General features: G+C 54.9%; 1 protein-coding gene across 1 annotated transcript in view; it reads right to left on the bottom strand.

Annotated features, from left to right (window-relative positions):
• The window catches only part of SLC5A10 (solute carrier family 5 member 10), a 50,366-nt gene extending 41,275 nt beyond the window's left edge, over window positions 1-9,091 (bottom strand). The window contains exons 1-7 of the mRNA XM_004612839.2: window positions 8,978-9,091; window positions 6,119-6,190; window positions 5,722-5,826; window positions 5,431-5,490; window positions 4,378-4,482; window positions 309-414; window positions 43-123 (exon numbers count right to left, since the gene is read on the bottom strand). Coding sequence (XP_004612896.2) covers window positions 43-123; window positions 309-414; window positions 4,378-4,482; window positions 5,431-5,490; window positions 5,722-5,826; window positions 6,119-6,190; window positions 8,978-9,091 — 643 coding nt within the window. The remainder of the gene's footprint in view (window positions 1-42; window positions 124-308; window positions 415-4,377; window positions 4,483-5,430; window positions 5,491-5,721; window positions 5,827-6,118; window positions 6,191-8,977) is intronic.
• Between the last annotated feature and the right edge of the window lie 5,659 nt (window positions 9,092-14,750).

Below are 14,750 nucleotides of genomic sequence, written 5' to 3'. Positions count from 1 at the left end.
GATGGGCACACTCCCCCTCCAGCCCCCAACAAACCTCCTCACCTTTGACAGCCAGGATGACGGCCCCCACCACCATGATGAGTGTCTGCAGGGCGTCTGTGTAGATGACAGCGGCCAGGCCCCCTGTGGGGAAGCGGGAGCTACAGGGGGCAGGGCCAGGGCCAGCTCGCCCGCCCGCCCCAGCCCGCCGCCCTTCCCACACGCCTGAGTGGTGGCAGGGAGCTGCTGACCCCAAACCATTGGACACTGTGGCCACTTGCAGGCCACAGCTGCCACTCGGCCCCGGGCCCGCCCCGGCCAGGCGATACCTGCGATGGTGTACAGGGCTGTGACGATGAGCATGAGGCTGGTGGAGAGGTAGAAGCTCCAGCCCAGGCAGATATGCACAAATAGGGCCCCCGCATACAGGTCGATCTGCGAGGGAGAGGGCGTGTCCAGTGTCTATGCCCCCCACCCACGACCCCTGCCCTGTGCCCTCTGGCCCTGAGTCCTCCTACCCCCATTATGTGGGGGGGGGGGTAGAGGGCACTCTGGTGTGAGAGCTTCGTCAGGCACCCACAGGGAAGAGCCTTGACACCACCTGACCTGCTGAGGATGGAACGAGACCCGTCCCCAGGTAGGGAGCCCAGGAGGGCTTCTTGGAGGAGGGGCTGTGGAAGATTCGTGGACCTCAGAAGATCAGCCTGGGTGTCCCCTTCCTCTGGGTTCTCTTAGGCAGAGGCCCCCAGAAGGAGCAGCTGTGGTTGGGGTGGGCTGGGGAAGAGTTCTTTTGCTTATGTCCCCCCTGTGGAGCTGGGGCTGGTCCCTGGCCAGGGTTGGCACAGCTGCTTTTCCTGGAAGTGGTGCCCTGGGCTACAGCTCCAGCCACATTGTGGGAAGTTTCACACACATGCACACATACGCATAGGCATGCATGCACACACACAATCTGCATGGCAGACTCCCAGAAAGTGATGGCCCAGCAGATTTCCAAATGTGCTTGCTCAGCAGAGGGGACACAACACACAGAAACAGTCTCGGCCAAGAGCACCAGAGCGTGCAATGCTCCACCCCTGTCCAGCGTGCAGAGTCCCACCCCCGCCCAGCTGCAGCTCCTCGAGTGGGACTTCTGGCACAGACCCAGCAACCAGGCCTTTCCTGTGGAAGCCCTCTGGGGTGAGCCCAGGGGTGGTGTGAGGGTCCCCCGTGGCGGAGAGGCAACCGGGCCCCCGAAGGAAGCCTGGGCACAGCAGAGCCTGCTCAGAGGGCCCTGTCTCCAGTGTGAGGCACCAACTCTGCTTGCTGGGACCCATCCCAGCCCCTTCCTCACGGTAGCCGCCTCTCCATGGGGGACAGCAGAGAAGCTGCACACCACAGACACCCCCACAGACCTCCTGTCTGGGGACAGCTCCTGCCACCTGTCCCCAAATCCTGCCTGTCTCCACCCCTTCAGCGTTCTGGAAGCTTCTTCCCTTTGCTTCCTGTCCGTGCCTGCCCTGCTGGCCAGTACCATGGACTCTCTCTGAACTGCTCCTCCCCACCTCAGGCCAGCCTGGCCTCTCTCCAGGTCTAGCATCTTTACCATTAATTGTGATCTTATTGGTCCATCATGGGGACAAGGGACATATTGGTCACCCGGGGCCTGGCACCAAGCAGGCACTGAGAGTGATCTGTGCGGAGGGCACAGACATGCAGCCTTGCCTGCCTGTGACAGACTTGGGGTCCCGGACTGAAGCTCCCTGACCGGCTCTGACAGGCCAGTGCAGCCAGACCGGCCACAGTGAGGCCACACTCGGCCCAGGAGGGCGCTGGTGTGCGGTGGCGCTGGGCTGCCTCCACGAGCAGAGGAAAGATGGAGACAGACGACAGACAGTCGGACAACTAGCCCCTGTGAGACAGCTGGGTGAGGAATGGGGCTCAGGGCAGGCCTCCAGAGAAGGGGCAGGATGGTGCCGGGATACGAGGGGCAGCCACGGGGCAGTGCTGGGAGGGTCTGCAGAGGACAAGGCCTGAGTTCTGGGGGAGGTGTGGCCCAGGGGCCATAGTTGGCCCTGACTCCCAGTGGATCGTCACCTGTGTCCTGCTGAAGGATGGGCAGTGGGTGGGCCCTGAGGCTGGGTCCAGCTTTCAGATATGTTCTGGGGCTGCCCCCTGAGCCAAGACCTCTGAGGCTTCAAACAGCATCAGCCCAAAGCAGCAAGAGGCGCTGCCTCCGGCCCAGCCCACAATTAGCTTTGCTCTTCGCTTCCTCCGGGCAGTCCCCAAGCTGGTGCTGCAGCCCAGCAGGAAGTTACGAGTGCCCCATGTTTTAGGGGTAGGTAAACTGATTCACCCCATCACAGCAGCCTGGGGCTGGGGGTAGATGCCTGGGTTCTGGGCGTGGACTCACACACTCGCCGGGTTCTGGGGCCAGTGCTGCCCACTCTCTGGGCCTTGCTGCCCATCTGGACAGCGGGGCAAGATGATCTCTAAAACATTCCCACACAGGCCTCTGCCCTTCCGGAAGTGCGGTCCAAGGCAGTGCTCAGATTCTGCACGTGAGACAAATGTCTCTGCAGAGACTCCGCTGGATAAAGGGGGTCAGAGAACTGTGCCCAGCACAGCCCCCCAGGCCCCGCCAGACCCAACTGTAGCTCCCCAGGCTGTGCCAGATCTCCCTGCAGCCCCCCAAACCCTGCCAGACCCCTCTGCAGCCCCCCAGGCCCCGCAGGTCCCTCTAGAACCCCCTCACCCTGCAGTCTCGGTTGTGAGGCGCAGACAAAGCTGACACATCACTCCCCTGCAGAAAGCCCCCCAAACTGTATGGGGGCTTGGAGTCCTGGAGGACAGAAGCCCCCAGACTCACATTTCTTTGCTGCTTCTAGTCAGGTTGAGGTGCGGGTGCTTCAGGGCGGGAAGGAAGCCCATGAGCCAAGTGTGGCCTCAGGCCTGGTTACGTCCCCAACTCTGCGCTGCCCCCTCCTAGTCCCCTCACACCATCTGCTCTTGGGTCCCAGACAGCGTCTGATTCAAGGCCCTGGAGTCTGGGCCGCTGACGCCCCGCCAGTCCTTGCAGTGTCCCTTCCCCGCGAGAGCACTACTCAGATGCCCTGGGGCAGCCCTGTGCCCAGCCCCACGGGGCTTCAGTGCCCGTTCAGGCCCCAGCGGGCCAGTTGTAGACACCTGTCCTCACAGTGGGTCCCCTTGGCCTCCGCACAGCAATGCCATCAGCTCAGGTGTGTCTGCCTCCCGCACAGCAGGACCCGGGGCAGGACAGGGCCAGGCCTGCTTGATTTGTTTCTCTATTCCTAGTTCACGGGGAGGTGGCTGGTCTGGGGGAGCTCAGAAAATGTGGGAGAGGGAGATGAGCAGGAATGGAAAGTTCTGGACTTGGCTTCAAGCGTTGTCTTTAAAGGAAAGCTTCGGGGAAAGTGAGTGCATACCTCCAAGAGCTTCTTGGGGAGCTGGAGTGTGAGGTTTGCTGGCTGATCCCCCAAAACCTGCCACAGGAGCAGCAGATGTCAAGGACCCCTTGGGTTTCCCTATTCCACACGGAGCAGGCGGAGGCCTGGCCCAGGTCCAGGCGTTGGCCTAGGGGCTGACCAGCACCGTTCCCACACTCAGGGCAGGACAAGAGCTGCAGAAGGACCCACCTCCTGCAGGGACCCACCTCCTATAGAGGGACCCACCTCCTGGCAAGCACCCCCCTAAACCCCTGACAAGCACCACAATCATCCGTGTGAGCCTCAACAAAGTGTGTGAGCACCACAACTCCAAGGGCACATCTCGGCCCTGAGTCCCTGGCACCACAGCCAGCACCTCAGGAAGGGAGGGGAAAGCGCCCCAGGGACCCCTGAAGTGCCCCTCCCCCATTGTTGGCACCTCTGGATTTCCCTGGTCCAGGAGCCTGGCGGACCAGGTCCAAGAACAGCAGGCCTCCCGACCCCCACACGGCACCCCCACCTCACAGACACACTCAGGGACACCAGACGCCCGAGCGGCGCCATGCGGTCACAGCACTGTCTGAACTAGACCTGACGCTCCCAGTCTTCCAGCGGGACATGGTCCAAGCCCCTGGAGGACGCCAGGGCAGCCGCGACCAGCTTTGGGCTGGGTCACCTTGAAAGTGGACAGGCTGGAGTGGGCTCTTAGCACCTCCTAGTGGCAGGTCCTGGCACACCTCGGTGGCAGCCTTCAACCTTAAACCCCCCGCCCCCGACTTCGCACCAGCAATGTCCCCTACCAAATACCCCCCACTCTCCTATCTGGCCAACACTGGGTGACCCTTAGCCAGCTGTCACATACTTTCTGTGATCCAGGAAGTTATTATCCTGCTCTGGGCCAGGCAGAGGCGAGGGGTGGTCGGGAGACACCCGGGGCAGGGGTGTCCAAGCTAGCCAGGGCTGGGCAGTGGCTCACCGATATCTTGGTGAAGACAGACAGCAGCAGGGACATGACAGACAGGTATGTTTGGATCCTCCGGCCTCCAAAGCGCTTCTGCATGTACTCAGGGATGGTGACTATCTGGAAGGGTTGGGAGGGGGTCAGCACTCAGGGCTGGGCTTCTCGTGGGCAGGTCCAGGACCCCTTAGTCCTCCCAGGCCCAGCTCTGGCCTTGGCTTCCAGGCTGAGTTCCCCAGCCAGGAACTGAGGCAGGGAGAGGCCAGTGGACATGAGGAACAACTAGAAGGGACGCGGCTGGGACAGGTGACGAGCCCTGCTGAGCTGTGAGAGGGACATGGCTATAGCATGGAAACCAGTGGCCTTCTGGTCTTTTTATTTCTCTTTCCTTTTTTTTTTTTTTTTGTATTTTTTGGCTTTTTGGGTCACACTGGCGATGCTCAGGGATTACTCCTGGCTCTGCACTCAGGAATCACTCCTGGTGGTGCTCAGTGGACCATATGGGATGCTGAGAATCAAACCCAGGTTGGCCGCCTGTAAGGCAAACGCCCTAACTGGTGTGCTATCGCTCCAGCCCCTTTTTGTATGTTTTTTTTTCTTTTTTTCTTCTGGTCTTAAAGTCAAGTGCCCAGATGTGTCCCCAGTGTGCTGTCCAGGTGTGCCCCCAGGTGTGCCCCCAGGTATGCCCCCAGGTATGCCCCCAGGTGTGCTGTCCAGGTGTGCCCCCAGGTGTGTCCCCAGTTATCCCCAGGTGTGCTGTTCAGGTGTGCCCCCAGGTGTGCCCTCAGGTGTGCCCCCGGGTGTGTGTCCAGGTGTGCCATCCAGGTGTGCCCCCAGGTGTGCCCTCAGGTGTCCCCAGCTGTGCCCCCAGGTGTGTGCCCAGGTGTGCCCCCAGGTGTGCCATCCAGGTGTCCAGGTGTGCCCCCACGTGTGCCATCATCCATGTGCTTAGGTAGATGGAGCATCATGCCCAAGATGATGGGGTTGGAGCAGTTCCCATGAGCAGACCAGGAGGCAACCCAAGCTGAGGTCTGAGGGGAAATGCCTTTGTGGCAGGTGCCTGAAACTCACCTCAGAGGAGATGTATATGGGCACAAACACCCAGGCCAGGGCCAGCAGCACGTATGTGGCCTGTGGGGACAGAGGAGCACAGACACAGCATCCACAAAGCCGCTCAGGGACACTGCTGGATACAGCGGGGGCAGTTCTGGGGGCCCCATCGACTTTGGGGAGCAATGCCCCATCCTCCCCCAACTCCCAGACCATCTGTTGAGATGCCAGGGGCCCTGTGGTGCTGAGGAGTGGACTGGGAGGGCCCCCCCATCTAGGACCCCTGGAGAAACCCCCACCCCCGGAGCTCACATTCCACTCGAAGCCCGCCACGGCCAGGCCCCCCGCAGCACCCGAGCCTGCCAGGCCGATGAAGAGACCCGAACCCTCGCTGCTGGCGAAGAGGGAGGCTCCGATCTGAGGGTGGAGGGAAGAGAGAGATGAGTCACTCTCACCCACCTGGCCACACCCACCTCGGCACTGACCTAAGGGAGTCTCCCTCACCCGCTGCTTCCAGGTCAAGGAGCCCAGACTTGGGAACTTGAGGGGGTCTGCACCATGAGCAGACATTCCATATCCCAAAGTCCTCTTTTGCCGTTTCCAGCACTCTCCACCCCCAGCTGCGGATTCCCAGTCAATCTCAGCATGGTCTTAGGGTGACTTGTGCAGATGCTGGACCAGAAGCAGAAGAGGGGAGGAGGGTGCTCACCGGCCACCACGTCATGTCCCGGCCTGCCAGGAAGTAGCCCCGAACGCTGTTCCTGCCGACCCTGCAGGAGGACTGAGAGAACAGGCAGAGACTGGAGAAGGGGGAGGCACCATCCTGCAGAGGGTTACACAAGCAACCACCCCACAACTTAGATGTCTGTGAGCAGATGTGCTCCTAGCAGCACTGTCCACACTGGCATCCCAAAGGTCATCCCAAAGGTCCATCTGCCTAAAATGGGGATGGTGTGTTGAACTCTAGAATGTTCTCGCTCCAGGACCTGAGCCATAGTACCTGGGTTCAATTCCCCACACTGTCTATGGTCCCCTGAGCCCACTAGGAGTGATCCCTGAGCACCTGAGTGTGGCCAAAATAAAAATAACAACAACAACAACAACAACAACAACAGAATGCTCTCTAGTCACAGACAAGAACAAAGGCCTGGTCAGGCTGCTCTGTGCTGGCCCTTGGACACATCCTGCAGGGGAGAAGTCAGACTCAGGGCCACAGTCTTCATTCACAGACACCCAGCATGGGTCACCGAGGGGCCAGAGGCTGACCCATGGCTGTCCAGGGAGGCGGGGCGGCGCAGCTAAGTTTTCCTCCTGCTGAAATGGAAACTCCTTGTTTTGTTTTAATTTGGCTGTCACACAAGTGGTGCCCAGGGTCAATTCCTGGCTTCATCCTCAGGAAATGCTCCCAGCTGATTCTCCATGGACAGAAAGATGGGACCTTCCACTCTTGTGAGACTGCAAGTCAAGTGTAAGCTTTTGGTTTTTTCAGCTTGGGCGTCACACCTGGCGAGTCTCCGCCGAGTGTCCTGGTAGTGCCCGGGGGAACTTGTGTTGCTGGGAACGGAGCCTGGGCCTCCTGCGCTCAGAGCTCAGTGCAGCCCTTCAGTTATCCCCTCGGCCCTTGTTAGCTTTGCCCTTGGGAGCAAACCCCGCCGTGAGCAGCAGACTGGCGAGGTCCCTGAATCAGAGCCACAAACCAGAGGGCCCTTTGCTGGGATTCTGCTCATCGTTTTATTTCTGATCTATTTCAACAAATCATCACTTTCCTGCATGCATTTTGTTTGGGAAGGGGGCATAGAATATTCATTTTGTATCGATTTGGTTTGGTTGGTTCACACCCAGCAGTGCTCAGGGCTTACTTCTGGTTCTGTGCTCAGGGATCACTCCTGGTCAGGGGGCCATATGGAATGCTGGCAACTGAATCCACATCAGCTGCGTGCAAAGCAAGTGCCCTATCTACTGGACTGTCTCTCCAGCCCCATCCAAGATATCTTTTTATGTGCAATGTCCACCAAATCCCCACCTGCACTGGAAAGGAAAGCACTCCCCCTCTTTCTACTTCCTGCTTCGGACCCTGCAGGCCTCCTGCCTGGCTGCAGCAGACACCTCCAGAGCTCTCCTGAGACAGCACACTAGCTGGGCAACAGACCTCCACCCCCCCGGCCCTTCGTGCTCCCGGGAACAACTCTGAGGGGTGAAAGCAAAGACAACAGTGTGTGTTGGAAGGAACTGAGGCCTGTCAGGTTCGGGGGCTGAGCTAGGAGCAGCTCTAGGAACCAGCTCTCTGGATGCTCATCCCTTGGCTGCTATCCACTTGCTCTTCACCCCACGGCTGACGGCTCAGCAACAGAATGACTTTGATCCCCAGCACTTCCCCTGCACCACAGCAATGTGTGCCACCCCCAACACCCCACAGACAAATGTGTGTGCGCACCACGGCTAAGGGCATCAACCACGGCGAGCCTACGAGTATGTGAGCATCATGACCAGGGGGGCAGCCTCCAGTCACAGCAGCAACAGCACCAACAATGAGAAGAGGAAGAAAGGGAAATTGGGAGAAAAAAATTTATTACAGGTGTTATTGCTGCTTCTAATGACATCACTATCACCATGATTATTCCCACAAATACGGTCATTCCTATTATCGGTACCGTGAGTAGTACCACTGTTTCTACCACTGCTACGCCACCACTACTCCCACAGTCAGTACTACGAGTACCACCCCTGTCATTACCACTGTAACCGCCACTGCTACTCCTATGACCAGTACTGTAACTACCAGCACATTCCTACCATTGCAGCCGCCATTATTACTCTCACTGTCAGTACTACTAGCACCACCATTGTTACTACCGTTGCTACCTCCACTATCTATATTACTACTACTACATCCACAGTGGCTGCACACCCTTAGACAGACGGCAGCAGTGTCCAGGCTGTGTGGGCACCTCAGGGACTCAGGACAAAAGATGTCACAGTCATTCCCTGGTGGAAGACCCGGCCAGAGGGCTGAGTAGGTCCCTGCGACACCAGACTGGGACCTACCTGCCCAGTCCCTTGTCCCGGCCCTCCAGGTCCCTGTCCTCCCAGAGACGAGGGTCACAGTGCTCGGGGTCAGGGCCAGGGAGAGGGAACCTGGCGTCTGCAGCCCCAGGGGTGCTTGGTTCCCTCACAGGAAGCCAGGAAGAACCGTGTGTGCGGTCCCTGGCTTCTCAGGCCGGGACACTGGCCTTTGCCCAGCCACCGTGAGGACAGGCCTGCTGGGGCTCGGGGCAGCGGAACGTGATCCTTGGGTCTGGTTGTTCTCCTGCCTCCGAATCCTGCTCGGTACGTTTGGGGTGCCGCCTGGGATCCGTGTGACCCCGAGAGCCAGCCAGTGGTCACAAGAGCCCTCTGACTCGAGGGGGCTGAGGCTGAAGCTCTCTCCCGCAGAGGCTCCCCCTCACCTCTCGGGCACGGCTGCTCCAGGGAGGACTCCGACAAACGTGGGCATGGAGGAGCCCTTGTGCACCAGCCCCCAGAGAGCCCCGACTGACGCCCCAGTGCCAGCGCCCAACCTCCATCTTACCCAGACGCCCACAGCCACATTCAGGGCAAAATAGAGAACGATGACCACGATGTCGGGCACACTGAGCTGTGACCAGGGAATGTGGGCATTGCTGGTGGCATTTTCTGCCACCATCCTGCAGCCAGCAGCAGCGCCAAGTGAGGGGCTCCAAGGGCAACAGGAAATTGATCATTAAGCTGAGCAGGAGTGAGGCCAATGTCCCAGACTCCTCAGAGCAGCCTGCTCCCTCCCCCTCTCCCTCCCTCTCCCCTTCTCTCCCTCTGTCTCCCCTCCCTCCCTCCCTCCCTCTCTCCCTCTCTCTCTCTCTCTCCCCCTCTCTCCTTCTCTCTCACACACATTATTGAATCACAGCTGCATAGTCACAAAGTTGTTGGTGATTGGGTTTCAGTCGTACAGTATTCCAACACCAAAGGAAGGAGTGGTCTTTAAAACCAGAGGAGGGGCTGGAGCGATAGCACAGCGGGTAGGGCGTTTGCCTTGCACGTGGCCGACCCGGGTTCTAATCCCAGCATCCCATATGGTCCCCTGAGCACCGCCAGGGGTGATTCCTGAGTGCAGAGCCAGGAGTGACCCCTGTGCATTGCCAGGTGTGACCCAAAAAGCAAAATAAATAAATAAATAAATAAATAAAATAAAACCAGAGGAAACTTGGGGCAAATAAGGGTGCTTTGTGCACCCCAAGGCCAGGGCTGTTGCCTGGTGGTGGGGCACATGGCTTGCATGACTAGAGACCCTGGTGTGACCCACCCAAAATAATGGTGTTAGGGGGCCAACCCCCCAAGACAGCCCAAGAAGAGCAGGATGAGTGGACCGAGTTACTGAGAGGAATCTGTCTCTGCTGGATGGGAGTGAGAAGCCGTGGCAGTGGCCGGGGGCCGTGAGGAGTGAGAACAGAGGGTCAGTAGGGACGCTTTTCCCACAAGCCCCGCGGACATCTCTGTATTGGGTGATAAAGTCCTGTCACCAGCCACATGCTCTTCTAGCCCGGCAATGCACGCGCTGACCCCTCTGCCTGACGACCATTCAGATCATCCCCAGGGCCACACGGAGCAGCGTCCAGGAGCCGGGACTGGGCTCCCTCACAGGCCCACTTCTTGTCTCAGAGCCACCACTGGGCCATGAGCAATGTTGCGTGGCTGAGCCCTCTCTGCGCGTGTAGCCAGTTCCAGGGCCAGGCTGGGCTCCCGGGGGGCGGTGATGGCTCAGCTTCCTTCAGCCCCAGCAGCTCCTCCTGCCAGATTCTGAATCCACCAGTGCAGGTGTCCCCTGTCGTTCTCCCCCCACCCTCCGACACCCGCAGAGGCTGATGGTGTTAATGAGTGAGCAGTGCCCGGGAAGGAGCCGGCCTTCTGCAACCGAGGGTTAAAGATCAATCTCCCCTCCCCACCACCACCGCCCCTGCACCTGGTCAGAGAGGCCCTGCTTTCAGGAACCCCAAGCAGGTTTGGACAGCCCCTCTCCCCACCCTCACACCCACCCACCGCCAGCCTCAGCCTCTCGAGGAGCCAACCCTTGGCTCAAACTAGTCTTAACTTTCTTCCATGCCAGCCTTAAGGTTCCAACCTAAGAAGCGTCCACACTTCTGAGACCTACTTTTTTTTTCTTTTTGCTTTTTGGGTCACACCCGGCGATGCTCAGGGTTTACTCCTGGCTCTGCACTCAGGAATCACTCCTGGCGGTGCTCGGGGGACCATATGGGATGCTGGGAATCGAACCCGGATCGGCCGGGATCAAGGCAAATGCCCTGCCCACTGTGCTATTCTTCCAGTCCGAGACCTACTTTTTCCCAGTGGGGAAAACCAGTTCCCAACTCTTAGCCTGGTCTCAGAAGGAAAAACAAAAATGAAAACCACCTTAAAAGCTGCCACTGTGCTCAGAAGGCCTGGGGAAAGGAGGTCCAGGCAGAGTACAGAGAGCCCACCCCTTCCTCCATGACACCCACCCCAACACCCCACCCCCACGCCTGTGCCAGCTCAGCCAGGTCAGGAAAGCTGGAAGAAAGCAGCCTTAGCAGAAAGTTAGCAGAAAGCTCACTGCTAACCATATGTAAACTGGAGGGGGCTGGGGGGACAGTGACCTGTGATCCTGCGCTGAGGTTTAGTGATTTGCTAGACCCTTCACAGAACTCAGATCAACACTAATATTATTGGTTCATTTAAAGGTATGAGCTGGGCTCTTTTTTGTTTGTTTTGGGGTTATAACTGGCAGTGCTCAGGGTTTACTCCAGCCTCTTCACTCTGGGATCACTCCTGGTGGGCCTGGAGGACCAAAAGAGATGCTGGGGATTGGACCCAGGCTGGCTGCGTGCAAGCACCACCAGAAGTAATTCTTTTTTTTTTTTCTTTTTAAAATTTTTTAATGAATCATCATGGGATACAGTTACAGACTTACAAACTTTCGTGCTTATGTTTCAGTCATACAATGATTGAGTACCCATCCCTCCACCAGTACCCATTCTCCACCACCAATGGTCCTAGTATCCCTCCCACATCCTCCCCATTCCCCCCCCACCACCTCTGTATCTGGTGGATTCCCTTTTTACTCTCTCTCTCTCCTTTAGACTGTTGTGATCTGCAATGCAGGTGTTAAGTGACCATCATGTTTAGTCTATAGTCTACTTTCACTATACATCTCCCATCCTGAGCGGGTCCTCCAAGCATCCTTTACTTAGTGGTCCCTTCTTTATCTGAACTGCTTCCCCCCTCCAGCATGTGAGGCCGGCTGCCAAGCCATGGAGCAATTCTCTGGTTCCTTGTCTCTACTATCTTTGGGAGATCACCTCATCTTCTACCCTAAAAGTAAAATCATGAATTTCTCATATAGAGAGAATATATTTACTAATAAACTATACTAGCATGATAACCTTTGCCATTACTTCAGCTATGTTCCTCTAGGCCATAAAATATTAGCATCTATTGTTGCTATCCTTTTCCCTCAGGAAAAGGACAAAGGACTAAGACTAGAAGATTAGCTCATTCTCAGCTTTCAGGGTCACCACAGCTCTGGTAAACCTTGGATTCTTTATGAAAAGCCAACAATTTCTTCTGAGTACTTTAGGAACCATTTGTTTTCAGTTCACCCCACTAAAGTAATACTTACTGAAAAGGTCTATTATTTTTTGTTGTTTTTCTGAAAAAGAGTTTTGGAAAATAGAAACCACACAACACCGATCCCCTTTTAAAATGTTAATATTATATTTTAAAACTTAATTATCTATCACAAATGGGCCATTTGGTCCAAGCAAACTTTATAGTAATAGGACTTCTTGGACTATCCAAATAAGGAATCTTTTGGGTGTACTTAAAGAAATCAGATTTAAGTTCTCAAATCTAAGATGTTGAGGATCAGCAATTTTTTATTTACATATTTTAATTGAGATCCTATGGTTACAATACCTTTAATGATTTCTCATGCACATAATTCAAGTTCCACACTCATTAGCAGTGTACCACTCTCTCTCCACAAAGAAAGCTAGCATTCCTTCCTTTCATCCTCACATAACTCAATTGTGTGGATCAGTTCTGTCATTGTATTGCCTTTGGATCTTTGTTGTAACTCACTGGATATTTTTAAGATCCACATATAAGAGAGATCATTCTGTATCTCTCCCTTTCCTTTTAGCTGACTTCACTCAGCATAATAGCCTCTAGTTCCATCCATGTTGCTGCAAATTGCATGAATTTGTTATTTCTTAGCACTGCATTGTTTGTGCATATGTGAATACACACACACACATATATATCTCACAAGTTCTTGAGGCATAAGAATTTTTAAGGTTATGGAAAAATATTAAGGAAACTTCTAGTGATTCTTATTGGAATCAGAATATAAACATCATTCATTTAGCTATGCAATCCTCATCTTTTTACCTTTCTTTTTTCTTGCTTTTGCTTTTTTGTCCACACCTGTGCCCAGGACTTACCTCTGGCTTTGCACTCATGGATTACTCCTGACTCTGTGCTCAGGGATTAATCCTGGCAGTCTTGAGGGACCATACGGGATACAGGTGATCAATCCCAGGTGGGACACAGGTGAGAAAAATGCACTACCTACTATACTATTTCTCTGGGTCGCTCCTGACCTTTCTGAATAATAGAAGAATTTAGTGTGTCTAGGATGCAATAAACTTTAAAGAAAAGCTTTTAAATAGATGGGCAGCTAAAACTGTTCTCAAGAAATGCCAAAATAGAGAATAAACAGGCCTCTTGAAAATATTTATTACATATATTTATTTAAAAAAATTTAAAAGACATTGAGACCAAAGAGATTGCTCGAAGGGCTAGAATACTTGCCTTTTTTTTTTAAAAGAAATATTTTATTGAACCACCGTGAAAAAAAGAAAAAAAATACAAAGCTTTCAGGTATAAGTCACAGTCAAATACTGATTAAACCACCATCCCTTCACCAGTGCACCCGTTCCACCACCAAGAACCCCAATACACCCCCCTCCTACCCCACCCCCATCTAAGTAGCTAATGATATTCCCATTATTCTCTATATATATTGAGTACATTCCATATTTCCATACAGAACTCACTATTATTGATTGAAAATTTTCCCCAACAATCAGGCCTGCTGAATAGGCATCATCTAATAATTTCTCTTCATTGCTAAGAGTGAAGACTTTGAGTCCGCGTGGCCGCCATAGCGGCCTCTCGGTTTTGGGTTTCTAATATTTTAGCTCAGTTCACAGTCAAAATGCATGGCTGCAAGAATCCACTTTGGTGCCAAAATGGGTTAGGAGACCTCAGGATCACAGTCTATAGGCGCGGAGGGTCTGCTTCTCATGCCGCGGCTCCCGGTTCCAGAAGTAATTCTTGAGTGCAGAGCCAGGAGTAACCCCTGAGCACTGCTGAGACTGACACCCCCCAACCCCAAGCAAAAAACCAAAAAGAACAAAGGGTAGAATATTACATAGTTGTGGTCCTAGACTGACAAGCAGTCAGCAAGTACCTTTAATGTGTAGCTTTGAAGTTGTTGTAACCTCCTGTTAAGCCCCAGAAGATGTTTTCTGCTTGGCTGCACCTTTGAGCCCCTAAAATTGCCTAAAATAGGCTAAACTTGTTTGACCATGGGACTTCCCATACCATGGGGTTTTGATTAGTGGGACGATTCCCACAGGGGGCCACTCCCAGGTACTACATGGGCCAGATCCACACTCTGGTGTGGTGACAGAGGATCCAACAGGGGCCCGTGTGTGATCTGCTCTACCATCACTGGAGCCACACTCGACTGGTGGCGAGGTGAGCACCCGATGAAGAGCCAAGGGGTAGTGCAGCACTTGCCATGCCTGATGGAGCTACGGATGCATGCTTGGAACACCCCAAGCCTCATTCTTTCTAGAAGGAGGGCTGCTTGTTCATTTGGAAGATTCCCTTTTAATTGGGGTTTGGGGCTGTACGTGGCAGTGCCAGAGAAATATGTGGTGTTGACAAACAGGTCCCTTGCCTGCAAAGCTGTTGAGCAACTCTAGTCGAAAGAGGTCTTGTGGGTATTCTGTCATGGATGGCTGATTCAGGTATGCACTGGCCACTGGGAATGAACTCCGCCTTCCAAGTAGCTGAAAATTCCCACCCTCTGATGTTACTCTGACAGTCATCCTGGGCCAGCCCTCAACCTGACACGAGGACTCTGGGGTGCACCTGAGCCAGCTCACTAGCATACACTAAACTTCAGCTCTGAAAAGTCCAATTTTTGGGTTTTGGGTCTATACTTGGAAGCACAGGGCTTACTCCTGCTCTGCTCTCAGGGATCCCTCCTGGTGGTGCTTGGG

This window comes from Sorex araneus, chromosome 4, assembly GCF_027595985.1.
Source record: "Sorex araneus isolate mSorAra2 chromosome 4, mSorAra2.pri, whole genome shotgun sequence".
Taxonomy (NCBI): Eukaryota; Metazoa; Chordata; class Mammalia; order Eulipotyphla; family Soricidae; genus Sorex; species Sorex araneus.
The sequence above is the reverse complement of the archived record's forward strand: the minus strand, read 5'-3'. Positions and strand labels throughout refer to the sequence as shown.